Genomic DNA, 25348 nt, shown 5'->3' with positions numbered 1-25348 from the left:
GCGGAAATTCGATCTTGGCGCATTCTCTCACCGACATCACACCAACCGAGGAAAGATCGGCAAGACCACAAAGACACACCGACATCACACAACTGCAGCAAAGGCAAAGTGAGGCAACAAAGACAGAAGAAGAACGCGAATCACACACGCGCGCAAACAGGACGTGGGAGAAAGAAGAATCACATTGCAGCTCGGCTGGGTCGAGCTCAGTCGTAGCCTGCGTTGGTGTGTGAGAGATCCATGAGCATCGTGCCCAGCGTGAGTGCCGACACGGCGTCTTCGGTCAGAGAGTAGTCGTCCTCGGTGTACGCCTCGGACGCGGCGTCGTCCCACTGCACCTGCGTCTGCGTCGTCTGCGCCGGCCTGGCAGGCTGACGCCCCGTGCGCCGCATCGTGTTGCGCTGTAAATGCTTGAGCGTCTCGATCATCGACAGCAGATGCAGCACGAGGGTGATCATAAACGTGTTGTAGCCGTAGACGTTCGAGTACCGCGGCCGATGCGGCGACGCAAAGAAGCAGCACGCCCGCCACAGCGAGTCGACCACCTTCTGCGCCGAGACCACGGTGAATTCACCCTCTTCCGCCTCCTCTTCCTCGGCGACAGTGGCGGCGTTGCGAGTGGAGCTCGAGTCGTGCGAGGAAGACTTCGAAGAGAATCGAGGCGAGCGCGTGAAGGGTAAATCTTGAGACGCTTTTCGCTTCGACCCTGCGTCGGAAGCCTGCGAAGATGGCGCGGACGCCTGCGAGGATGGCGGCACCACATTCGTCACTGACACCAGAGGTCGCCGAGGCTGCGACCCGATAGGTCCGAACGAGCCACGTCGCGACCCGATCACGGTCACGTCATCGCTCGAGTCCGAGTCCGAGTCCGAGTCCGAGTCGATCTCAATCGGGTTGCGATGACTGCCATAATCCGAGGCAGCTCTGCTGGTCTGGCCTGTCCCTCCAGCTGGCCCAGACTGCACGCGCGTTTGCTGAGATCCAGACGCGCCGTTTGCCGCCAACGATGCGACGCCCGTGAACGCAATAGGATGAACATCGGCCTCGGTCTTGACGATCTGGGACTTGACCGGCGGCGCAAACGCCTCCGCCTCCGAGATGCGGCAAATGTTCTTGCGCAGCAGAGCGCACAGCGGCTGCATGCTGTCCAGCACCTTGCTGTCGCGATCGTGGCACGTCTTCCGCGCCACCTTGGCCCACGGCAATCGGCCGGTGAGCAGATGCACCTCCGACACCAGCATCGCGCCGCCGATCCCGTTCGCGGAGCCGTTGTTCTCGGGATGATACTCTGCAATCATCCGCGAAAGGCTACGCAGCCTTCGTGTGAACTCGATGAACAGCGAAACGTAGCGATATCCCTCCTCGACCACGGTCTGCTCGTCCGAGTCTGCGTCCGACGCAGACGTTGGCAGCCAATCGGTGTTGGAATGTGCGATCCGCTCCAGCAGATCCGGAAAGGTGTTATCCTTGAACTGCCACGGCGCCGCTTATGCCGAAGCAGAGTTGCCGTCGTTGGCCCCATTCTGCCCGCTGCCCAGCGTCCGATTCCCAATGGCACTGCCTACGGTGGCGCGCGCCGAAGGATCACGTGCTGCGCCTTGCGGCACATGCTGCTCCACAAGACTATCGAAGTCGCTGCCAAACTCGCTGTCGATCTCCGAGGCCAAGTCGTCCTCATCGCCGTAGTCCTCGGTGTAATCGGGCTCGAGGCCGGTCTCGGGGTCCGTGTTCTTGTCCAGCGAAGGCGTGTCCGTCTGGTTCCAGCTAACGGCGCGGTAGAGGTAATCGAGGACGCGCGTGCTCAAGTAGGTCAATCTTCCCTGTCGAGGCTCTCCCTGCGCCAGGAAGTCCGGAATAATGGGCTCGTCCATGCGTGGCAGCTGTGTGCGCTTGACCGCAACGCCGGTCTTGCGAAAGTCAGTGGCTTGCGAATGCAGCATGGCGAGCTGTTTGCAGCGACCATCGAGCGAGCCCCGCTTACTTGCATCCGCAATGCGCAGATGCATATGCGAAACCAAGCCGATAAAGTCGTTGAGCATAAAGTCGGCGAAGAAGTTCGCCAAGTCCGTCGAGTCGCAGTACCGATCGAGCTCCTTTGGCCTCGTCTTGGCATGGAAGGTCGTGCCCGGTTGCGGCGTAGGGAGGAAGAGGCGCTCGTCCTCGTAGATCGTGTACAGAGCGCTCGTCCTCGTAGATCGTGTACAGATCGCCGTCCAGATCGCCTCCTCCTAACCGACGAGGCAAAGGCTCCTGGCGGGTGCATGTGTTGAACACCACGACGTTCCTTAGCTGCAAGAGCGGGTGGCCAGGAGGAGGCCTGACACACTTGACCATGGCGATGTCGCCTGGATCGACTGTAGGAGAACGGCCGATCAGCTTGGTTCCGACAAGCACTCGCCGTCTGACCTGCCCGAGGTCGACATGTTCGACCTGCGCAAAGACCTCGCCTTCCTTCAAGAAAGCGAATTCGTCGGCGACCCCGATGAGCGTGACGCCGCGGACAGGAATGCGAGCCTTGCGCTTCATGTCGCCTAGCGCAGCAGCTATGACGGCCTTGGCCAGCACAAGGAAGAAGCTGTCGCTGTGGATCGAGTTCGTCCCCATGCCGTGCTTGTGCAGCTTCTGAAAGAGAATGTGAAGGTCGCAGCCCGTGCCAAAGCTATATGCTGAGCACAGCCTCGCCGTCTCGTCGAAGTGCGTGCGTGCTCTGCCGATGTGGGCGATAGCCTCTTTCTGGATGTCGAGCAGAGCAGTGGCTGGCACGCCGCGGTCATCAAGCGCATTGATGAGAGGACGGTTGAGCTTGGCGGACAGACAGCGCGCCGAGGAATTGGCAACCTCGAGATCTTGATGTGGCGATACGAACTTGGACATGCTCGGACGAAGCGCAAGCTGCTTCCCTTGCAGTCTTGGGTTGACGGTCAGACAGCCCTTGTGACCACCAATACGAATCTGAATGGCCGAAGGGGCGGCAGCCTTGAGCAATTTACGCTTTCGCGGCTCGCCTAGCGCCGACGTCACATACTTCTCCCACACCTCGGCCATCAGCTCCGGTGAGATCTGGCCGACCCCGTCCGTGTAGGCCATTTTCCGGTCCGGAGTCTCGATGTCGGGCATGTGAAGAATGAGTGACGAATCGACCTCGACTGTGCGTGCAGTTGCGCTGAATGCCTGCGACAGTCTGGCGCCGTACATGGCCGGATACCTCGCGACGTCGGTAAAGTCTCCCAACTCGCGGCGAATGACTTCGGCGTGAACGTGTGATCCATCTTTGTCGCGAAATGGCGTCACGAACCAGACGGTGTGCGCGCTCATGCTCGACGACGACCATGCCAGCATCTCCCAGTGTCGCCCAGCCACATTGATGCCGCGTTGCAGAATCTTGAGCACACGCGATTGGATGTACCGCTCGCTTTCGACAAGCCCATAGTTGGCCTTGATGGTCGTAGCGCCTCCGCGGTCCTCGTTGGAGAACGTAACTCTAGCAAAGTGGTGCCAATGGTCGCTGTACGCTCGGATGACACGATTCGATACGTGCGTGTGAGGGCCAGAGACGAGAACACGGGTGGGCGTCACATCGATGCTAAAAGTCTTGGACAGATAATCGTCATCCGGCGAAGGAGTCGGGTCGAGGACGGAGAGGAATCCCCGGGAATCGTTCCCAGTGGCCTCTGCGCAGGCCTCTTCCCACAGCTTCTGCGAAACTCGGAGCACCGCTTCCTCGTCGACGCCCCTCTCCTGTCGGGCTTCAAGCTTGGGGACCAGGTTCTTGAGGACACGCAGAGCGAGAGCTTGCTGATCTTGATTGATCATGTGGTCGAGTTTGGGCGAAAGCTTCACGAGCGCCGACATGTTCAGGAGCTCGTTACGAAGCAGAGACTCGCGGAGCAAGGCCAACTCGACGTCGAGGCTCTTGCTGCGTTGGAAGAACTTGGCCAGGAATGGCGCATTTTTGTCCTGGTAGGTCTGAATTTTGCTGTACTTGAGCTGCGGAACGCCGGCAAGCAGAACCTCGAGACGTCTCCAGAGGTTCTGGGAGTCATCACTAGCGCGCTTGTCTTTGCCAAAGATGAGTTGAATGATCCTTGTTGGAAGGCGAAAAGCGTGAGCGTCGTCGCCGTGACGCAAGTCTCCCTCGATACGAGGGTTTGTTTTCAGTTCGAAAAACATGACACAACCGACGTCCGAAGCGGTCGAACCAGCGGACTTGACCTGCCTGAGGGTCAACGTTTTGACGTCGCGCGGCAGAAAGGTGACCGTGTCATGATTGAGCTGGATGCGGATGACGTTCTTGTCCTCAATCGAGAGGTAAAGACGTCCGCCAACGTAGGCATGGGTGTAGTTGAAGCGGAAGGGCGCTCCCCAGTAGCCGACGTGGGCGACGCCAAAGGAGTACTTGGGAGGCGCCTTTTGCACACTCGCCGAGGGTTGCTGATCTGTTGCGTTTTCGGCGATGGCAGACACGAAGGCTGGCAAAGGCTCCTCCCTGCCTTCCTTGACTCTCAGACCGTGGTTGCGAACAAAGGGCTGCCATTGGGTGTATTCGATGAACCACAGAGCCACCTTTCGACGGGCAAAAGTAAGGAAGCCAAAGTGTAAACCTTCGTTTCGCGGGACTCGCTTGAAGAAGAAGCCTTTGTTGATCGGCACGATGGCCGTGGTGGCAGGCGGAGCCGGCGGCGTGCTAGAACCGTACGAGGGAATGGCACCCGAGCCGAACACCTGCTCTGTGTTGACAACAGCAAAGATGAAACGCTCAATCTTGCCAGTGTCGAGATTGGGAGGAATGTTGCCGATAAAGACCTCCATGGCTGCAAGTGCAAGGAATGAGGGAGACGGAGTCGAAGAGGTTCGAGGTCAAGAAAGGAGCTGCTAGGTGGTGCTTGCAGGACCACGACCCGGAGAGGACGTTGAGGTAGCTGTTGCCTGTGCGGTGTGAGGGTGGGGAGACAAGAGACTGAAGGGTCTGGCTCCTCCGGGATGAACTTGAGAAGGGATGATCAGGGTCACGGCACACCTGATCCGGGCAGGGAGATTCCGAGCATCAGCGTGTGCTGCTGCTGCTGCCGCTCGTGGACGAAATGAAGAGGCCAGAAGCAGTCGCGGCTGTGGGTTGCAGCGCTCGAGCCTTCATATGAGCGCAGCTGAGGAGGCCGGCCAAAGGGCCTAGCGTTATCCGTGCATCGGCTGCGCCGCACGCTGGTTGCATGCTGGAAGCCGTCGAGCAAGAAGAAACGGGACAAAGGGACTGGAGGCGTTGGCAGGGTCCAAGAAGCGAGCAAAAAGGGATTCCGGGCAGACTCAGACGGACTCGGGACACGTCTCGAAGCTGTCGAGCTGAGCAGCCTTGACCAATAAATCCCATCTCTGAATACCGTATGCAGCTCGAGTGGGAAGGGCCAGTTTTATTGTCTCATGGGGCGGGTTGCCTGCAGCGTGCATAAGACTCATGACGGTGATGCAGCCGCTTGGAACAATGTACGATAGGATGGGCGTGTGACTTTGGCACAAAGGGGTGGCGAACAAAGGGGTGACTTACACAGAGACGAGCTTGAGCCGCTTTTCTTCTCACCAGCTTAGCCGAGGATGGACTGAACAGAAGCTGACGGTGACTCGAGCTGCTTTGGATGACACTTGGGGCGCTGGTGGTCAAGACTCTTAGCAAGAGCAACGCTGACGACGATGTCGTCAGGTTCGGCGTAGCCATCCTGCGAAAAGCTTTCAAAAGCCACACATCGCAGAGAGTGACGACCCGTAGACACCAATGTGATGTAGATTCAGTGTTCATTTGGAAGATAGGTTGGCGAGCAAGTCGAGTCGGCTCAATCGACGACATCCACCTTTGGACCCAGCACATCGCAGAGGCAGCGTGACGCTCAGAGACGCGCACGGTCCGGGATCGGAGCGGGGCTGCCGGCGCCGTAGTCGTCGTTGCGCGAGGCATGGCCTTCACGCTCATGATCGACGGCGGCCACCTTCTCCTCGACGGAGGCCGAGGCAGGCGAGGTGCCGTAGATCTTGGATCGCTCGTGCGAGATGAGCGACGAGATCTTGAGGGCGCGGTCAAGATCGCCACGGATCTTGATCTGGATCGGATCAACCGACGCATCGAGACACCAAAAGCAAGCACATCGATAAATGTTGTCAGCAAGCATTCGAAACGTGAGCAAAGTAGCTCTGCGAGTTCATCGTTCGCAGGTTGCGGCGGCGAGGCACGCCAATTTGACGACTTACCCTTCCTTCATTGTAGAGACGCTGCGCCTGAACCTTGCCGGTTGCGAGCTCCATGAAATCGCGGTCTCGACACTCGATCACGACATCCGCCTTGCGCTTTCGGCCCAGCACGGTCTTGGGAGGCTGTCCGCGTCCGATGACGCCCTTGCTCTTCATGTCGGCGTACCACATGGCAGGACGCAGCGCGCCTCCGGACGTCGACACCTTACCATCCACGGGCTTGGTGCGTGGGTTGGATGGGTCGATGGCACTCGAGGGCTGGATGACAAAGAGGTAGATGCTCTGGAGCGATCGGAGCAGCCGCTTGCGCGAAGGAAAACCCTCCGGCGGATTGGCGAGCAGCTGCGCAGAGAGCGCAAACACGCGGCTGGATTCAAAGCCTGGGCAGTCGAGGTCCTCCTGGGTGTGCAGAGCCTGGTCGGCCTCCGCCTTCATACGCTCGTCGGGCTTGGTCGAGGAAGACATGATGTTTGCGTGATACGGCCACAAATACCCGGATGGTGGTGAGGATGGACGTGATGGAGGGAATGTTGGCGTGCCGCCACCCAGGCGAGCAGGCCAGAACGAGAAATTGGCTGCCTAGCGTTCCGAGTGCGGGGAAGCCAAGGTGGTAACGCACTACAGCAGCAAGACGGCAACAGCAGCGAGCGGCGGGATCGGCGGGCACCCACGCTTTTAGCAAGGTGGAGGCTCTGGCTGGAAATAAGTTGGTCGAAATGCAGGCTTGGGCCGTGCTCGCCAGCCGAGGACGCAGGTTCCGGCGAAAAAGGAGCGTGAATCGTGTGCGGGCAATTCTCAGATTTAATGCTGTTACATCTCCGTTTCATCGAGGGGGAAAAAGCGAGCATCTGCGCGCGCGCCAAAAAGGAAAAGATGGCTCGACCGTGGACGCTATCTTCAGGGTCCACGGGCTGCTGAGTTGCGCGCATCATTCAAAGGCTGCAGCAGCTCGCCCTGCTGGCTCAGGCAACCCGCTCTCTGGCGCTGAGCCTCCGGCGGGCGGGCCAGGGTCCACTGGGCTGTCATGCACCTCTGCAGCGTCCGTGCTTCAAGGTGTGACCACCAGAGTGCCGCTTGGCTCAGCCATCCGCCAGCTCGGCAGCTCTCCCCTGAGCCGTGCGCTGGGCAAAGCATCCCCGCTCTGAAGCTCTTGCGCGCAATGCTAGCCAAGGTCGCGCGACTCGCGTGCCCGTCAATCGCAATCACCTTGCCCTCAACGAGGTGCGCGCGCGGATACGCCCAGCGCTGAGCTAACTGATAGGCTCCTGATCCGCGCACATTTCATTCCTGCCGAGACCCTGTCCACGATGGCCTGAAGCTTGCCTGAGCCTGTGGCGCGCTCGGCTTGATATCCCCCCTTCGTGCAAGCACGCTCGCAGCGCGAGCAGACGTCCCCGCGCACTCGTCTGAGGCTGACCACCGGCGACGATCCTACTTGGCACTGCTCTCTCCCGCACCACCATCTCGGTTCTTGCCTACATCGTTCACTGTCCTTCTACTACGCCTAGCACCCCGCCGAAGCCCCGTTCCAAAACGGCCCATGCTCTCGAGCTACTGCTACTTCTTTTCCTCCCACTCCTCCTCGTCCCCTGTCGATCCCGAACCCGCCTCCTCCACGACGCGTGACCGACGTCCCCTTCACACCTTCACCGAGGCTGCACAGAGCTCAGACGCCGATAACAGGCGTTCCAGTCGCACTTGGACCGAGGCCGACAAATACATTCGATCCACGGTCTCAGACATCTCCTCCTCGCTCAACTCGCGCCTCGAGTCCGTCTCCTCTTACCTCTGCGACGCAAGTCTGCCGTCTCACAGCGCGTTCACAAAGCTGTCCCTGCCCGGCGTAACCTCCTGGTTCGCGCCTCCGTCTTCTGAGTCCGCTCAGATCAAGCCTGCACCCGTACCCGTGCAACCTTCGACTAGACCCCCTCGTCCTTTGCTGCAGCTGCAACAGCCGCAGGAAGAGTCAGACCTCACCAAAGGCAAAACCACCTTCACCTTTGTCCTCTTCGGCGCCGCATCCAGCGCCGCCGTCTACCTCCTTGTCCGCAACCGACGCACCATGAATCGCCTTCAGGCTGCCAAGAGCCTCGCGTACCGCGACGCCCGCGCTTGGCGCCGTGTAGCCCTCGACTTTGCCAGGATCAATGCGCTGGCCGCCGGTCGCGTCCAGAACATCGTCGCTGCGTCCCTTCGCGATGGCCAGGCGGGCAAGGACATTGGACGACAGATCGAGCGCGAGCTGCAGGAGGCAAGCAAAGCCGTAGCACAGCGCCGAAACTGGATCCGCGAGCAAGACGCCAAAGAGGCTTCCGTTGCCGATTCTTCCTCCAACGGCGGCCTGGCCGAAATCTGGGGCGATATTTTCGATTTCGAGCGTTCCGGCTTCCTCTTTGGCTCACGCACAGGACGTCGAAGCGCCGAAGCTGCAAGCTTTGATACCTGGCAGCCTGGTCGTATGTCTCGCCACGACGATGTCTCACAGACGTCCAGCGACCGTAACGCCTTCCAGTCATCCGAGGGCTCGATGTCTTCAACTGCCACTTCGCACGAAGTGCACGCCGCAGAAGACGCACCGGTCCAGCGCAGCGCCAAGCTCAAGTGGCAGAGAGTAGCTGGGCGTGCGGCCGCTGCCGCCGACTCAACGGCTGTAGATGAGCCTGCGCGCACGGTTGTGGCCAAAGATCACGCTTCGTCTGCCGAGACCGAGGAGACCGGCGAGCTACGCGAAGAGTGGATCGGCGACGTGGATCGAGCGATGCGCGAGCGCGACCTCAAGTGCTCGCAGGAGCACAAGCAAGAGCTCGACAGCGCCGCAGAAACCGAGGATCACCTTCTGCCCGTCTCGGATCTGTACATCGCCACGGATGGCCGCATGCGCGATGAGCCTGACCGCGCGATCATCCATACTGAGATGAACGGGGATCAAGCGAAGGAGCAAGTTGGCGCAAACCCCTCCAGAATGCAGCTGGACAGCTCGGATGTGTACGCTTATCCGATCTCGAACCAGTATCGCGATCTGGAGGACATCTTTATGGCGAGCTGGGACGACAGCTTCGCCGGCCTCACGTCTCCTGCAACAGAGAAGTCGGCTAAAGAGAAGCTGGACGCCAAGGCAGTCAAGGCACGTCCCAACAGCGCCTTGTTCGAGAAGCTTCGGGCGGCCCGGGCGGAGACCGGCAAGGAGACGAATGTCCAGTCGGCCGATGACATTGAGTTCCTCGCCGAGCTCATGTTCCCGCAGTCTGCACCGCCCGTACACCCTGCCCAACAGCGACAGCCCAAGTTGGACACGCAGACTGTGCCTACCATCCCAACGGCCGTAGCCTCGCCTGTTCCTGTAAACAAGAGCGCGACTGCGAGTGCGCCGGACTCACGGGTGCACGAGCTGACGGAGCAGCTGGCAAAGAGCCAGTCGGAGCTGGAGGAGCACAAGCACAAGATGCGTCAGCTGTCGGAGCGCGTCGACGTGATGCGGGACATGTGCCACGAGCTGACGGACGAGGCGCAGAGGCGCGACAAGACGCACAAGATCCAGATTGAGCAGCTCGAGCACAAGATCGGCCTCTTCACCATGTGGGCCGACGAGGTGCAGCGCCGACTCGGCCTGGACACGCCGCCCTTCTTTGCGGCTCTGCGCAAGCCGCTCACTCGCCGTGATTGAGTTGCTAGCGCGGCTGTAGTAGTGTAGCCCATAGGCTTGTATAGTGCGTTCGGTCGAATCAATCACATCTCTTTTCTTTGTTGCTCAGATGGGTGAGCAAAAACATCATCGACTTTTCATTAAAAGCTGCGGCGGTGGACGAGCTAGAGGTCTTCTTCGTCTTCTTCGTCGTGACGCATGCTGACGGTGACGCCGCTGGTGTTTGCTTCGTAGTCGTCTTCGTCCTGCTCTGCGAATTCTGGATCTGGGCGACCCGAATAGGACGAAGTGTATCTCGAGGATGGGTTTGCGAGTGGGGTGCTGAATTCGTCTTCTTCCAGCCTGCTATTTGACGGCGTAGCAAAAGCGGATGGCGGTCCACCGATTCGTGGTGTTTGGAGCTGGTCCTCAGGTACTGCATCACGGCCTTCCAACTCTGGCGGGACTTGGGGTAGGTCTTGTGGTTTGGGGATGCGGTGGAGGAGGCCGTATCCTACGCCGCAACCGAGGAGGCCTTCACCGCCCCATTCGCGGTTGGGGACGATGATCACTTCGCGCGTATGGTCGTAGTCGGAATTGTAGACGTACAGCCGCAATGCACGATCGGTATGTGCTTCCACCAGCTCGTAAAAGTCGCCTTCTGCCTGAAGCACTCCACCTGGCCAGCCGATGACAAAGTCGCCAAATGGCACCAAACCTGCCGATTCGGCGGGTGAGCCTTCGAGGATCTCCAAAATGTGCCAGACGTGCGAAAGCGCCTGCGACGGATTACAAAGCCGCAACGAGAGTCCTAGCAACGAGGGCTGTGATGTGGCTTCGGAACTGGTCCCATTGATACTGCTCGTCGACGGTTGCGAGGACCATTGCCGCGATGGAACCAGGGGCACCTGACGAAGCTGTTGTCGCTTCGAGTTCCACACGTTGAGGACGACTTGGGTGCCCTCACGCTCTTCGAGCGATTTCCATGCGCCGAGGCCAGTGGTATCGCCAGCACCGTCGACATCCTTGGTCGGATCGAGCGCAACACCGTCGATGCCCACGCAAAAGTCAAAGAACGGCTCGATGCCAGCAAGGTGTGCGGGCGAACCGGCTGCAACGCGCACGACGTGGTAGCCTTGCTTGGGCGCATCGTCCGAGTCGTCGACGCGAAGCCGCGATTCGGAAGCTCCCATCGTGGATCACGTCGGCGGGATGTCCGAGAGGTATGAAGAGGCGCGTATCGATAAGTCGGAAGCGCCGAGGCTGCTTGCTGGGAGATGAGGAGGAGGATGTCAAGCAGAGCAAATGAAGGCGGCAACGCTGCGTCGTGGCAGAGACCCTTGAATGCGCTGGAATTCAGCTCTTCGCGCATGGTCCGACCGTCCGAGATCCGCACTTTAACAGTGTCTCAAAAATGCCTCTGCACATCACGTGAAGCCAGCCGCTCAACTGCCACAGAATCGCCGACTCAAAGCGCACAGTCTTCCATCCACCGCTCGGCGCTCCGCCCAGCTCCACTTTGTCACGGTCCGCTCCATCGCCATCTCCATCACCACGTCCATCACCGCTCGCTTTCACCCGTACACTCTTTACATCATTGCTGCCTACCGATCACTTTTTCCGGCAGCACCACGCCTAAGCGGCTTCCTTTTCCACCGGTCTACGCGCACGCTCATTCCGCTTCGACCAGTACACCCACCGTCCAAGAGTACACACTGCCCATAGACGGCTCCACGCCGCGCATGGCCGACCCTAATCCTGTGCCCGATGCACAGGAGATACAGCGGCTTACCCTTGCCGCAGCCGAAGCGGCCGATGCACAAAAGGCTGCCGAAGAGCAACCTACGGATGTTGCCATGCCAGACCTGACTGCGGCCGCAGAGGCTAGCAAGGACCAAGCCGCAGACGCAACAGCCACACTGCAGGTCCACCTCCCGCCCCAGGTGTCCGCTGATCAACTCACCCTGGCACTCACCTCGCTCAGCAACGCAGAATCCCGACCAGCTGTCACGCTCGAACGCCTGCAGTCTCCCGACGCCGAGCTCGTGCTCCATCTCTACGATGTCGCTCTTCAGGCTTTTGGCATGAAGCAGCAGCTCACAACACTCGAGCAGGCGCGTCAGCAGACGGAAGCGACACTCTCGTCCCTCCGCGACCGCAATACCGAGCTCGAACAGGAGCTGGACACCGTTCGTAAAGCAGGCACCGAGTCCACCAACCTCACAACCAGCTTGCAGACCGAGATCAACAGCCTTCAGAGTCGACTCGGCTCCGTCCAGACCGAAGTCGACAACGAGAAGCGCGAGAGCACCGCCGCAAAAGAGCGCAGTGCCGAGCTGGCCACCGAGCTCACCGCAGCGCAGGCTCAGTCCGCAGCACTCAAGACCGATCTCGAGAACGAACGACGCGCCAAAGAGCTCGTCGCCAGCGAACGAGACCGCCTCTCTGCAGAGCTCGTCGGCGTCACCGCGCAACTCACCACCCTCAAGAGCTCCACCGAGTCCGGCGTCCGACACGCCGCCGAAGTACGCGGCAGACTTGACCAGGTCGAGCAGGAAAAGCGCGACCTTCTCGCCAGTCTCCAGCGCGAGCGCGAAGAGAGCACCCGCAAGGCCGAAGAGATCGATGCCCTCCTCACCCGCAACCGCGATGCGCGCCAGGAGATCTCGCGCCTTTCAACCGCCGTCCAAGAGTCCCGCAGCCAGGAGAACATCGCTACATTCAAGCTGCAAAGTCTAGAGCAAGAGATCCAGCTTACAAAGAAGAACAGCGACTGGGCTCACGACCAGCTCGCTCAACTCAACGATGCCTCCGCCGCCTTCCGTGCCACCAAGCGCGCTGAGCTCACCCGCGTTCAGGCCGATCTGGATGCCGCCCGTCAAGAAGCAACTCTGGCCCGCTCCAAGGTGGATTCGCTTCAGACCGCCTACACTGAAACCAGCAGCAAGCTTACCGAGGCGTCCGAGAAGCTCGCCGAGCTTCAAAGTCGCCTCGCGTCGCAGGAGGACTCCTTCCGCACCGAGGTCAGCAACCAGAGCCAACTCGTCAAGCTGCTCGAAAGGCGGGCCGAACACGCAGCCGAGCGCATCAAGGAGCTCGAAGAGCAATGGGAAGACGTCCTCGAGCAGTGCCGCGCCCGAGAAGAGGCCGCCTGGGCAGAGACCCAGAACGAGGCCCAACTGCGCGAGGCTCTCGAGAAGGAGAACCGCGAGCTGTCGGAGGCCCTCGACCGTCTCGCAGAAGGTGTCGGCATCGGCCAGCAGCGCGAAAACGGCGAGAACCTGCTCGACCAGACCTTCGACGGAGCCAGCGATGCCGGCCTTGACTTTGATGCGCGCAGCACCGCATCCACGCCGCGTCGCTCTGCGCTCATGGGCACCGCTGCCTCCTTCAACAACAGCTTCGGCATCTCGCCCACCGCCGAGATCGCCAACCGCATCCGCAAGTCCGGCAAGTCCTTCAGCCAGATCTACATGGAGCTCGCCAAGACGCACGAAGAGCTCCGTCGCGAGAAGCTCGAGACCAACCGCCTCACGGCTGTGCTCGCACAGGTCATGGACGAGCTCCAAGAGCGGGCTCCGGAACTGCAGGCGCAGCGCGAGGAGACCGAACGTCTTGCGGCCGATCTTGAAGAGATGGTGGCGCAGGTCGCGTCGGCTTCCCAGGAGCGCGACACAGTCCAAGCCGAGGCCAAACGTCTGCGTCTCGACCTGGAGCGCATCACGCGTGAAAACGGCTTCATGTCGCAGCAGCTCGCCGACTTTGGTCGCCAGGTGCGCGAACTGACCAAGGCCATCATCTTGCGTGACGACCCGCAGGCTGCTGCGCGCCTCGAGGACGACGGCAGCCTCTTGGCTGAGCTCGACTCGATCGCTCCTCTGCCCGAAAGCTTGCCCGAGTCCGATACCCAGACTGTCATCACCAACGAGCTCGTCACCTTTGCCTCGCTCACCGAGCTTTGCAGTCAGAACGCCCGCCTGCTGCAAGTCACGCGCCAGCTGGGCGCAAAGATGGAGGAAGAGGAGAAAAACTACAAAGCGCGACTCGCCGAGGACCAGGACGAAGCCGTCAACGAGGCTCGCGACCTCATCGTCCGACTGGAAGACGAGGTCCGCCAGGAGCAGTTCAGGGTGGAAGAGGTCAGCAAGGAACGCGACCTTTTCCGACAGCTCTGCGCCACTGGCGGTCGCAGCGCTGCAAACAACGCCGCCGACGACAAGGGCTCGGCGGGCGTCGCGAGTGCCGCTCCCGTCGCTGGCTCGGGCCTCGCCCTCGCCGAGTACGAGGCCTTGCGAGCTCGACACGACCGCCTCAAGTCCGACACCGATGCCGAAATCGCTCGCTACCGCAAAGAGGTCCAATCGCTGCAAGCCGAGATTGGCAAGACCACGGTCTCTTCGGCGCGCGAAGGCGCCTTGCGCCAAGCGGCCGAAGACAAGTTTGCCAACCTGCAGAGGACGTACGAGCTGGCCAAGTCGGACTTGGAGGAGATCACGAAGCGCGCTGCTCAGCTCCAGCAAAGCCTTGCGAGCAAAGATGTTGCCGTGCAGACGCTGGAGGAACAGCTGATTCAAGCGCGGTCCAGCCTCGAGCATCTCCGCTCGCAAGTCTCGACTCTGCAGGCTGAGAAGGACCTTTGGAAGGCCGCCGAGGCCAAGCTCCTGGAGGAAAGCCGCTCCATCCAAGCGGAGCGCAACAACCTCCAGCAGCTCGTTCAAACGACGCAAGCAATGCAGGCCGAGTTGGAGCAACGCGGGCGCGACTCGACCTCCCGCCTGAAGCAGGACGTCAAGAGGCTCGACGAGACCAACGAGGATCTGCGCAGCCGTCTTGCTGCCGAGCAGGACCTGTACCGCCAGCTCAGCCTGCGTCGCGAGATCGAGACCAAAGACCTCCAGAGCCGCATCGATCTGTCCAGCACCGAGCTCAGCAATGCGAGGGAGGCGCTGGCCATCGCGCGAACCAGCGCAGATCATACGCAGCTCCGCGTCGAGGACATCACCCGCCAGCTCGAGGCCACCAAGGAGAAGCTCGCCGTGTACGAGCGCCGCGACCAGCTCTCACGCGACCCTGTCGCATTCCGCGCCCAGCCGGACGTCGAGCTGTCGAGGGAAGAGCAGCTTGAGATCGAGCTCGCCGACCTCAAGGCGGGCCGAGCCGCTGCCCAGGTCGAGGTGCGCAAGAGCAAGCTCGAGGTCGAACAGGCGGCGGCGGCTGTCGCCGAGAAGGACGCCGCGCTCACCTCGCTGCGCAGCGAACACGAGCAGCTCAAGGGTAGCTCGACATCCGAGATAGCCGCCAAGGTCACCGAAATCCAGACGCTGCAGCAGCAAGTCGCGGGCACATCCTCCCAGCTCTCCGAAGCACAGACGCAGCTGCACGAGGTGCAGAAGCAGCTCGAGACCGAGCGAGCCGCGTTCCAGGCCGAGAAGAAGTCGCTCGAAGATGCCATCACCGAGCTCGGCAGCGTCGAGGAGCGTGCGCGCGCCGAACAAGAGGACGTCAAGGGCGAGATCCGCAAGCATCTGCAGGTGGCCAAGGAGGCGCAGCAGAAGCTCGAGACCGTCTCTCGCAACGTCGACAACGTCACTACCGAACTCGCCGAGGCACGCGAGCAGCTCAACAAGGCACGCCAAGAGGTGGGCTCGCTGCGCAGTTCCAAGGATCTGGCCGAGGCCGAGTGGGGTCGGGAGAAGGCGAGCTGGGATGCTGTGCGCCAGGCACTCGAGCGCGAAAAGGCTGACTTACAGCGCAGGATGGACGACCTCACTGCGCAGAACCAGATCCTGCACACGCATCTCGAAACGATCAACGCACAGGCGAGCCAGATCCGCGAGGCCGCGGCTGCTCCCCTGCCCACCTTCGACGTCGATATGGAGTTGAGCTCGATGGCTCAAGCAACACAGCCTGCCGGAGAAGCTGCACCCGCCGCAGCCGAGGAAGCCGCTGCAACCACGTCGGACGCTGCCGAGGGCGCGACCACAAGTGAGGCAGCTACGGCTCCTGTCGAGGGTGAAACCGCAAGCGCACCTTCGTCCGAGAGTGAAGCAGCTCAGGCTGTCGCTGTCAAGAAGGAAGACACCAGTGTTTCCGGCACCGAGCTGGCGCACTCGCTCATGAAGCGACGTGTCGAAGAGCTGCAGGAGCTCGTGCAGCGTCTGCAGCGCGACAAGGATCTTGTCGGAATGCAGATGGAGATGACCAAGCAGGAAACGTCGCGTCTGCAAAAGACGCTCGAGCACGTCAACAAGACGCTCGCCGAGACGCGCATCGAGCTCGATGCCGAGCGCGCCAAGGGCGCCTCGTCGACGGCGAGCGCCACGCAGCACGCCGAGCTGCTCGACAAAATCAACCAGCTCAACGAGCTGCGCGAGAGCCACAGCACGCTGCAGGAGACGGCTTCTCGTGCCGAAGCTCGCGCCGCACAGCTGGAGGCCGAGCTGCGCAGCGCCACGTCCGATCTCGAGCCCGTGCGGGCGCAGCTGCGCACGGCACAGATCGAGCTCGAGGCGTCGCAGGCCGAGGTCAAGGTGCTGCGCGAGGACAGCAAGCGCTGGCAGACGCGATCGCAGTCGCTGCTCCAGACGCACGGCATCAGCGAAGAGATGCAAAAGGTGGAGCAGCAGCGTGCCGAGGCGCAGCAGAAGATCGACGAGACGCAGGCCAAGCTGCAGGAGAACGAGGCGGCGACCGAGGCGGTCAAGGCAGAGCTGGCGACGGCCAAGTCGAACTTTGACAAGCTGCGCGAGCAGGTGCGTGCGCGCATCGCGCAGGAACGCAAGTCGGTCGCCGACGCGCAGGAGAAGATGGCTGCGCTGCAGAAGGAGAAGGACCAGGATGCGGTCAGGTTCAAAGAAGCCATTGCGATGCACGAAGCCAACGTGGTGCAGCTCACGATCGAAAGGGATGCGCTCAAGCAGCAGCTCCAAGAGGCGCAGTCGCAGGCGCCGGCTGCCGCTGCTGCTCCGGCCGCCGAGGCCACCGATGCATCGGACGCGGCTCAGGCGGTTCCCTTCGAGACTGCGCCCGATGCAGCCGCTGCAGACGCCGAGGCTGCTGCGGCGGTGGCTCCCGCGAGCCAGCAGGCGGCAATCGAGGCTGCGGTGGCCGAGGCGCAGCGGCAGTTTGACGAGGTCAAGGCGCAGCTCGAGGCGGAGAAGGAGCAGATCGCCTCGGTGCGCGACAAGCATCTGCAGAACGGCCGCGACTTCCTCAAGAAGATGCGTGCCGCACAGGCCGAGGTGCAGCAGCGCGACGAGGCGATTGCGGAGCTCAAGAAGGAGTTCGCCGAGAACAACCTCGAGGCCATCGAGAAGGCCGTGCAGGAGCGGCTGGCTGGCAGCACCGGCGATGCTGGTGGCAGTGGCGGTGACGCCGACGTGGCGGCTCTGCGCGCGCGCGTGGCGGAGCTCGAGCTGCAACTGCAAGCGGCCGAGACGCGCATCCACGAGCTGGAAGCGCAGCTGGCGGCGAGTGCCCAAGGCGAGGCCGTGGAGCACCTAAAGGCTGCACACGCCGAAGAGCTGCGTCAGCTGCAGGCGTCGCTCGAAGCCAAGTACGCCGCTTCGTCTAGTGTCGGCGCCAACACCACAGGCGGGGATGTGGAGGCAGCGGTGCAGGAGCGACTCAAGGTGCTGGAGGACGAGCGGGAGGCGGCGGTGCAGGAAGCGATCGCCGCCGCCGTCTCGGCGCGCGAGGCCGAGCTCAAGACGCAGCACGACGCCAGCGTCAAGGCGCGCTTCGAGGCGGGCAAGAACGAGGCGAACCTGCGCAACACGCTGCTCATCAAGCAGAAGGACAACCGCATCGCCAAGCTCACCGCCGAGATCGCCGCGCTCAAGGGCGAGGAGCCGGCGACCCCCGCGGGCGGCGCAGCACCGCCTACGGGTCCTGCTTCGGCGTCGACGCTACCGACCAAGCCGGGCGTGTTTGGACGCGGCGGTGCACAGGCTGGCCGTGGCGCTGCGCGCGGTGGCGCGGCAGGCACCGCTACAGCGCGCCCCGTCGCGCGGCCCATCCCCACTGGCCCGGCCGCCGGGACGCCCACGACCGTCGCCTCGATCCGCGGCGCGGCGTCGGCAGGCCGGGGCGGCACACGCATCGCACGCGGCGGCGCCGCCCAGGCCGGCGCCAAACGCAAGCTCTCCGCACAGGGCCTCGCCACCGCACAGCCAGACGCGCAGCAGGGCGGCGCCAAGAAACCGCGCGCCGCAGGCGCCCCCGTCGCCGTGCGCAAACCAGGCCCAGGCAGCACCCAAGGTGGCCAGCAAGGCTAAGAGCAATGAAGCTGGATTCGGATCAATTGTCTTGCCAGAATGTGACGATACAGGCTGTGACTACTTGGATGGAGAAGTCGGCTTAGTGGGTGAGAAGAATGCTCTGATATCGGCGCCTTTGGCCGCATCCTTTCTCCTCGCCCCGCCACTGCTAGCTTCATTCGCTTTGGATGGAGAGCGCGGCTGTTTCGCAGCCTGTTGTTTGAGCATATCGCCAATATCTCCCCTCCCATGCTCTTTCTTGGGTGAAGACCAGGTGTGTGGTGGAGCTTGTGGGAAAGGCTCGTGCGGACGTGATCCCTTCTTCCTGCGTGGGGGTGTGACGTGGATGCCGCCTCCACTTGCAGGCGATAGCTTGCGGCTGTATCCTCCGCGTGGTCGTGGTGGCGAGACGGGTGGGTTGTACGGATCAGGCGAAAAGCGCGATGAAGGCTCCACGCGCGGGCGCTTGCTCGCTCGATCCGACGAGTCTTCGCGGGATCCGTGTTCGGGAACACCAAAGCCATCGCCAACCTCGTCTGCCTCGACCGAGTCATCGTCGTCTACGACAACGACGGAAGTGGCCCGAGAGCTGGCACGCGAGGACTCGCCTGCATCGACGACAGATTCGTGCGAGCTCGAGTCGTGCTCCAAGTCGCGCTGCATCTGTTCGGCTAGCTTGCGGTCAGCCTCTTCCTGTTCCGCTCGAGCAGCCGCCTCGACGAGTGCCGCTTCTTCCTCCGCTTGCTCTGTCGCCATGATCGCCACCGTATCTTGCGAAACCGTGTCCGACTCTTCAGTCTTGCCTGAGGAGGTCACATCGTTACCAGTTGTGCGTTTTGACGATTCCGCCTTCTCTGCGTCCGGATCCGCCGAGTGAGAGTCAGGCTTTGCCTGCTTTTGCTTTGCGAAAAACGCCTTCAATCCATCCTTCCTCTCCTCGACAGGCAGAAGAAAGCTCGGGTCGCTATTGCCGACTTTGCCAACCTCCTTGGGCACCTTGTAGCACTCCAGCTCTCCCTGCAATGGCCGCAACAGCTTGGCTACCTCCGTGCTCCAAGAGTCGTCCACATTCATCCCGTCTTTGACCTGCGCATCGGACTTGGATTCCGCACCCAAGCCGAGCCACGTCGCGATCGCCTCTTTCGTGGGTAGGATGACCGGCATGCGGTCGTGCAAGAAGCCCAGCTGGTCGTTGCTCGCCGTCGTCACGATGGTGAACGTGTAGAGCGGCTTATCTTCGCCCTCGAATCGGACTCGTTCCCAAAGACCAGCGAGAGGCATGAGGCGCTTTTCGTGACCGAGCTTGTCGGCACGCCCAAGACCAGGCTCGGTCATGCCTACAAAGTGTGGAATGCGCTCGACCTTGTCTCCCTCGGCGCCGCGTTTCTGCCATTCGAAGAAGCCCTGAACAAAGACGACGCAGCGCTGAGCTGGCAACAGAGAATGCCACATGGAGCGCTGAGGCGAGAGGATGGTATCGTCGCGTGCATTGATCGTCTTGTACGCCTCGCCGTAGCTCGGGGGCGTCTTGTGGAAGCGCGGGATGAGGCCCCACTTCATGGTCTGGATGATCATCTGGAACTGGCGATCTTGCGGCGTCGGATTGGTCGTTTTGCGCAGACGACGCTCGCGCTCCCAAGAGAGCTCCCTACGTACTACAGGACATCTGGTTTGCGGCGCGACATTGTGGGAAGGAGTGTAGTCGTCGGCGTCCGGGGCGGGTGTAGGATCGCGTCGGTCAGGGAGCTGTTCGCGCACGGCGGCGCGGTATTGCGGAATGGGCTGCGCGTTTGCAAATCGTCCGCACATGTTTGCTGCTATGTGGTCATGGTGGTGATGTTGATGTGTTCGAAAGAAGTTAAGGTCCGATATGGTGAGCCGTTGGCAAGGCGGGCAGGCTGAGCGTGGAAGGATGCATGGCTAGGCGTGTGGCTCAGCCAGGGTCTGCAGAGCTGCGCATTTCTCCGCACTTTTTCGGCTGACAGACCTCCACTTCTGCACGGCAGGGTCGCATCGGGTGGCCAAAAACCCATCGGGCCAGGCTCTTGCAAAAATCACGTGGAGACGCTCGCGGGTAGAGTTGATTCGCGCCCTGCCTCGCTCTTACGCTGCTGCAGCTGCAGTGTTGGACTGGCCTCGGGTGTTTTTCGAGCCCGCCAGATGCACGCCTCTGGACCGCAGCCTTGCATTTGGCACCCTTGCTTGCTCGCTCTTCCTCCATCTCAGCATCAACTATCTCGTTCCTTTACACTCAAGGACAATGGCATCCTCGACCTCGGACCTTGCGATGTCGGTCGAGCCGATGGCCGTGCCACTCCCGACCAGTCCAGACGCTTCCATTCAGGCAGTGCTCGTTGGTCCTTCCGACCCGAGCTCGCTGGCCGACGTTTCCATCCAACAGCCCAGCGAAAGATCGGATCAGCCGACTGCTGGATCCAGCGCTACCGACACGCTGCTGCTATCGCCAGCTCGTAAGGCTGTCAACCTGACCAACGATGCAGCTGCAACCAAGCCGATGTCACCCGAAAAAGCCGCACTCGCAGCCATGTTTGACTCGATCAAGATGCCACCGCCTGTCAGCTCGCCGACCAAGTCGCCGCGCAAGGCATCCAACCACCTGCTCACCTCGCCATCCAAGAGTGGGTCCGGACTGTTTGGCGCATCCAGCTCTCCGTCCAAGGTCGACTCGACCGACTCGGCGGCTTCCCGATCGCCACTACGTTGTCCCATCGTCATTCGATCTTCCTCGCCTGGCCCCGGGCATCTGACCACGAACGAGGACAAGAAAGCATCGACGCCTTTGTCTCCTGCGCCTACGTCTTCTGCCTCGGGCCAGCATGCTGGGCGGTCGTGGCTCGCAGCTCCGTCCAGCCCGAGCGCCAAGCTCTCGGACCTCAGCCTCGTCCTTGACACCACCGGCACGCAGGAGCTCCTCTTCAACCAGGACGCCAGTTTCCTCGCTGCTGCTGCCAACACAGCCGCAGACGTCACCATCGACGACAGCTTCGATGTCTCCCGCGCCAAAGCACGCATCCGATCCGCATCCACAGCCGCTCCTGGGCCCAGGCACAGAAGCTCGCCCGCTAAGCTCGGTGCGCTGCGGGCAAAGCCTCGCTTCAGCGCCGTCCCGGAAGACGCGGCGGCCGAGTTCAAGCCGCGCACAGCCTCGCAGACGGATTCCAATTCGCTGGGGTTGCGCAACCTCGGCGTGGGCCGCGTGGTGAAGAACGCCGCAGGCGACGACACGATCGAGCTCAACCTCACCGGTTCCTTCATGGGCAACTCGAGTCTCGTGCTGGGCAACCTTATGGACGAGAGCGGAGAGGCGTCTTTGCTGTTTGGCAACAACTCGTTCTCCATCTCTCAGTCGCGCTCCCCCGCTCGAGGCGAGAAGCAGCAAGTGCCGGCCAAGGTGCGAGGGGGTGCACGTGCTAGCAAGGATGACGAGGAAGATGATGACGATGATGAAAACGAGGACTACGAGCGCGAGGCGCGCGATGTGCAGAGGTGGGCCGCCGAGGCGGCGCGCAAGGCGCAACAGACTCGCGTCTCGACCTTGGCAGATAAGACGCCCAGTCGCTTGGTCGGACGAACTCCTGCTCCAGCTACGGCGAGCAGGGCAGCCCCTGCCGTGCCAGCCGCACGAGCGGCGCCCCGCGCTTCGCTCACTACACCAGTAGCTGCTTCGCGCCTCGCCAAGCCGCGCTCGTCGGCGGTGGCGATCAAGCCTGCCACGAACGGTGAGGGGCGCTTGGTCCGATCTGGGAGCACCTCTTCCGTGGTCTCTCTCAGCTCGCCCGCCCGCTCGACCACGTCGACGCGAGCATCGATGCTGGGCGGCAGTGCGGATGAGCCGGGCAGCGATGCAAAGACGCCCATGCGCAGCCGACGCAAGAGCACATTCACCAGCTCGCGCCCGCCCGTCTCCGGGCCCGCACGTCGCAGGGAGTCGCTCGCGGCAGCTGCGGGTGTGCCCGTGCCGCAGCCGCTTCCGCCTGTGCCCTCGCTCGTCGCCACCACCCCTGGTCGCTCGCGCCCAGCCCCCGTGGCGAGGGTCGCGTCCAACTCGCCTTCGCTCAAGACACCAACCGCCCCAGCACGCATCGTCAAACCGCGCGCGTCGTTGACCGGAGCTACCCCACGTGCGGCCGCAGCTCCGAGCATCGTGGGATCGATTCCGCGACCTCGGGCCTCGCTGACCGGGCGCGTGTCGCTAGTGCCGGTGCAGGCGGAGGAGGCCAAGACGCCAGCGCCGCGCGTGGGGCAGATCCGGTCCGCATCGCTCATCACACCCTCAGCAAGGGCATCGGCGCGCAGTGTACAGGCCGAGGCAACGCCGCTGGGTGGCATGCGGAAGAGCGCATCGCAGCCGCAAGGCCTGGATGCATCCGGCGATGCGACGCCCGCAGCTCCGGGCGCGAGGGCAAGGACGCTGGTTCCGCGCGCGAGTATGAGCCGCATCGGCACGGCCGCTCCTGCTGTGGCGGCGAGGTCATCGCTACTGACCACGCCGAGGAGTGTTCGACCTGCAGCTGTCGAGGCTTCGAGAGTGCGGACGTCGGCGAGAGCAGAAGCCCTAGTGGAGCGAGCCGCAAACGCTACCGAGGCGGACGCGCTGCGCACTCCTCTTGCCTCGTCGAAGGTGGTGACGGCGTCCAAAATCGCTGCTCCGGCGTCGGGCAGACCCACGGCCACGGCGCGGACGCCAGCCAGCGGTGGGTTCGGATTCAAGCCACGCACGTCGGCAGTGTTTGTCGGATCGGCCCGAACGGCACCCGCTTCGCATACGAGCTGCGAGAACAAGGAAAACTAGACTGCCTTGCACACCTAGCAATTTGCAATCTCATCGTGTTGATCGCGTTTCACACTAAAGAGCAGCGCGGCCAGGCAGATTGAGACGATTGGTGACCATGTATACGTATGCAAGATTCAGGAGCGAGGCGGAAGAAATTTTTGGGGGTGAGGAGAGAGATTCTACTTGTGCTCCTTGACGATGAACGACGGCTTTCCGGACTGCAGGGCGGTCTTGATGGATCCGAACACCTGGACCTCCATCTTCTTCTGCGTCTCGACGGTCTCGGTGCCCATGTGCGGGAGGAGGATGCAGTTGTCCATCTTGACGAGGCGCTCGTCGATCTTGGGTTCGGCGGGGTAGACGTCGAGACCTGCGCTCGAGAGCTTTCCAGAGTTGAGGGCGTCAATGAGGGCCTCCTCGTCGACAACGCCACCACGCGCAGTGTTGACGAGGACGGCACCGTCCTTCATCTGGTCGAACTGCGTCTTGCCGAAGCTCTTTTCGGTCTCCTTGTTGAGAGGCAGGTTGAGCGAGACGACATCGGCCTGGGCGAGGAGCTCTTGTTGCGACTTGACGTAGGTGTACGAGGCGTCGGCGTTCGGGTTGGGGTTACGGTTGTAGTAGATGATCTTCATGTCGAACGCGGCGGCACGCTTGGCGAGCGCCGAGCCGATACCGCCCATACCGATGATGCCGAGCACCTTGTTCTCCGGGTCGTGCGCGGGCTTGAGACCCGACTTCCACTTGCCACTGCGGGCGTTCACCTCGGCACGGTAGTACTGACGCAAGCTGGAGAGCACCAGGAACATGGCCGTATCGGCCGTCGCATCGTCGACCGCAGCAGGGGTGTGCGAGACAAGGATGCCGCGCGCCTTGGCAGCGTGCACATCGATCTGGTCGTACCCGGCACCGTTGTGGCAGATGAACTTGAGCGAAGCAGGCAGGGCGTTGATGAGCTCGGCGTCAAACACGCCGATCTTGTCCGCAGAGTCGTTGTGGCGGTAGATGGCAACGATGTTGGCGTACTTGCCGCCGTCCGCGGTCGCCTTGACAAACTCGGCACGCGAGGGAGTGTCGAGGTGCTGCACGCCGCAACGAGGTAGAGAGAGAACGAGAGGATCTAAAGGTCAGCGCGCGCACAAAGCGAGAAGGTGCTCCGAGCAAGCCATGGCGGCACTTACGAGGATCTCGGCGACGGAGCCAAGGTCGTTCTTGAGCTCGTCGTGAGCGTGGACGATGGTGCCACAAACAAGGACCTGGGGCTTGGACATGATGGCGACAGAAGAGACGACTTGGAGGAGCAAAGATGTAGGTGGTTGAGGAAAGATGAGATTCGAGGATCTACGTGGACTGCTTATATTCAGCGAAGAAGCTCCGAGAGCTGAGCCGAGCAAATGCGTTGGATGGGCGACAGATGAACGTGGGGCATCAGTGCACACACGCCACACACGCCCCTCTCACTCGGTGTGCAGGGTGGGGCAGATGGGTTCAGGCACACGACGTCGGTACGGCCGTGGAGCTTGCGTCCTTTCGCCAACGGCAGCAGCAGCAGCTAGCTGCCCGCCTTTGTGTGCCGGTAGAGTTGGCGCTTTGACCAGGGCCTCAGACGTGGAGAGCTTCTCCACCCGCGGGGGAGCCGATGGCCAACTATTTCGCCGAGGAGGAGCCTTTTTCGCACCTCCGCCCATGCCACTCCGGACCGCTCCTCCGGTCCTCCGTCTCGAGTCGGCGTAATCTTTTCGCGCGAGTGCATGTTTTGAGCTTAAATCGGGAGATGGTGAATTTACGACGCCGATTTCGGAAAGTAAGGTTGATTCGAGGAGGAGGCCCTATCGATCCGCGCCCGCACGGAGGTGTTGCTCGCGTTGCTCACTCGCCGCGCGTTTGAGTGTTCTTCTCGCAGCGTGTTGGCAGCGTTGGCGTGTGCGGCAACTTTCGTCGATGCTTATTTTTCACTGTCTGTGCCCTCTCATTGGGCGCAGCTACAGCACGCACAGCACGCAGGGTTGCGGCTGCCTCCGCTGCTGCGAGGCTGCTGCTGCTGCAAGGCTCTGCGCTTTCGTTGCAGCTGCACCTCGGCTTTGGCTCACCCGCGCTGTCATCCTTTCGGCACTCTGGCGCTGGGCACGGGAGCACAGTGCAGGTGTTGGTCTGTGATCGCTGTCATTTTCTGCTCGTCGGTCGCCCTTCTGCCTCGGCCACTTTGCGCCAGACTCTGCGCGCCCGTCCGCGCGGTGCGGGTCTGCACGGTCACCGCGATTTCTTCCTGAATGCTTTCCTCGCTCCCTCGCTTGACTTGGCACCGGCGCTACTGTACTGCGCTCGGCCGCTCGCCTCGCTCGTCGAGCCGCTCTCTGTTTCCGCAATCCCGCACGCCGTTGCCTCTGAGAAGATTGTGGCCAAGTAGAGCGACGTCGGTGTGATCCGCATCGGCTCTCC

General features: G+C 61.9%; 8 protein-coding genes across 8 annotated transcripts in view; 4 read left to right on the top strand and 4 right to left on the bottom strand.

The window, feature by feature from the left end:
- Positions 1-206: 206 nt before the first annotated feature.
- Positions 207-6699, bottom strand: PAN0_002c1177 (rdRP-domain-containing protein; the record flags this gene model as incomplete). Its single annotated transcript, XM_014803344.1, has 7 exons — positions 207-1472; positions 1566-2228; positions 2323-4811; positions 5018-5210; positions 5540-5718; positions 5891-6086; positions 6235-6699. The coding sequence occupies 7 exons, from the start codon at positions 6697-6699 to the stop codon at positions 207-209; spliced, it is 5451 nt and encodes a 1816-aa protein (XP_014658830.1).
- A 1075-nt stretch (positions 6700-7774) lies between these two features.
- Positions 7775-9898, top strand: PAN0_002d1176 (uncharacterized protein; the record flags this gene model as incomplete). Its single annotated transcript, XM_014803343.1, has 1 exon — positions 7775-9898. The coding sequence occupies one exon, from the start codon at positions 7775-7777 to the stop codon at positions 9896-9898; it is 2124 nt and encodes a 707-aa protein (XP_014658829.1).
- A 143-nt stretch (positions 9899-10041) lies between these two features.
- On the bottom strand, positions 10042-11049 carry PAN0_002c1175 (uncharacterized protein; the record flags this gene model as incomplete). The annotated part of the gene is made up of 1 exon (XM_014803342.1): positions 10042-11049. The coding sequence occupies one exon, from the start codon at positions 11047-11049 to the stop codon at positions 10042-10044; it is 1008 nt and encodes a 335-aa protein (XP_014658828.1).
- A 177-nt stretch (positions 11050-11226) lies between these two features.
- On the top strand, positions 11227-18132 carry PAN0_002d1174 (uncharacterized protein; the record flags this gene model as incomplete). The annotated part of the gene is made up of 3 exons (XM_014803341.1): positions 11227-11259; positions 11315-11412; positions 11484-18132. The coding sequence occupies 3 exons, from the start codon at positions 11227-11229 to the stop codon at positions 18130-18132; spliced, it is 6780 nt and encodes a 2259-aa protein (XP_014658827.1).
- Positions 18133-18192: 60 nt separating this feature from the next.
- On the bottom strand, positions 18193-19923 carry PAN0_002c1173 (uncharacterized protein; the record flags this gene model as incomplete). Its single annotated transcript, XM_014803340.1, has 1 exon — positions 18193-19923. One exon carries the CDS (start codon positions 19921-19923, stop codon positions 18193-18195), a length of 1731 nt encoding a protein of 576 aa, XP_014658826.1.
- A 451-nt stretch (positions 19924-20374) lies between these two features.
- Positions 20375-22927, top strand: PAN0_002d1172 (uncharacterized protein; the record flags this gene model as incomplete). Its single annotated transcript, XM_014803339.1, has 1 exon — positions 20375-22927. The coding sequence occupies one exon, from the start codon at positions 20375-20377 to the stop codon at positions 22925-22927; it is 2553 nt and encodes an 850-aa protein (XP_014658825.1).
- A 161-nt stretch (positions 22928-23088) lies between these two features.
- On the bottom strand, positions 23089-24180 carry PAN0_002c1171 (2-hydroxyacid dehydrogenase; the record flags this gene model as incomplete). Its single annotated transcript, XM_014803338.1, has 2 exons — positions 23089-23991; positions 24091-24180. 2 exons carry the CDS (start codon positions 24178-24180, stop codon positions 23089-23091), a joined length of 993 nt encoding a protein of 330 aa, XP_014658824.1.
- Positions 24181-24595: 415 nt separating this feature from the next.
- Positions 24596-25348, top strand: part of PAN0_002d1170 (cyclopropane fatty acid synthase domain-containing protein) — a gene marked incomplete at both ends in the record, with an annotated part of 3871 nt that continues 3118 nt past the window's right edge. The window contains 2 exons of the mRNA XM_014803337.1: positions 24596-24619; positions 24813-25304. Coding sequence (XP_014658823.1) covers positions 24596-24619; positions 24813-25304 — 516 coding nt within the window. The remainder of the gene's footprint in view (positions 24620-24812; positions 25305-25348) is intronic.

This window comes from Moesziomyces antarcticus (genome assembly GCF_000747765.1).
Source record: "Moesziomyces antarcticus DNA, scaffold: scaffold_v10002, strain JCM 10317, whole genome shotgun sequence".
Taxonomy (NCBI): Eukaryota; Fungi; Basidiomycota; class Ustilaginomycetes; order Ustilaginales; family Ustilaginaceae; genus Moesziomyces; species Moesziomyces antarcticus.
Note: the sequence above shows the minus strand (reverse complement) of the source record. Positions and strands in the feature narration are given on the sequence as shown.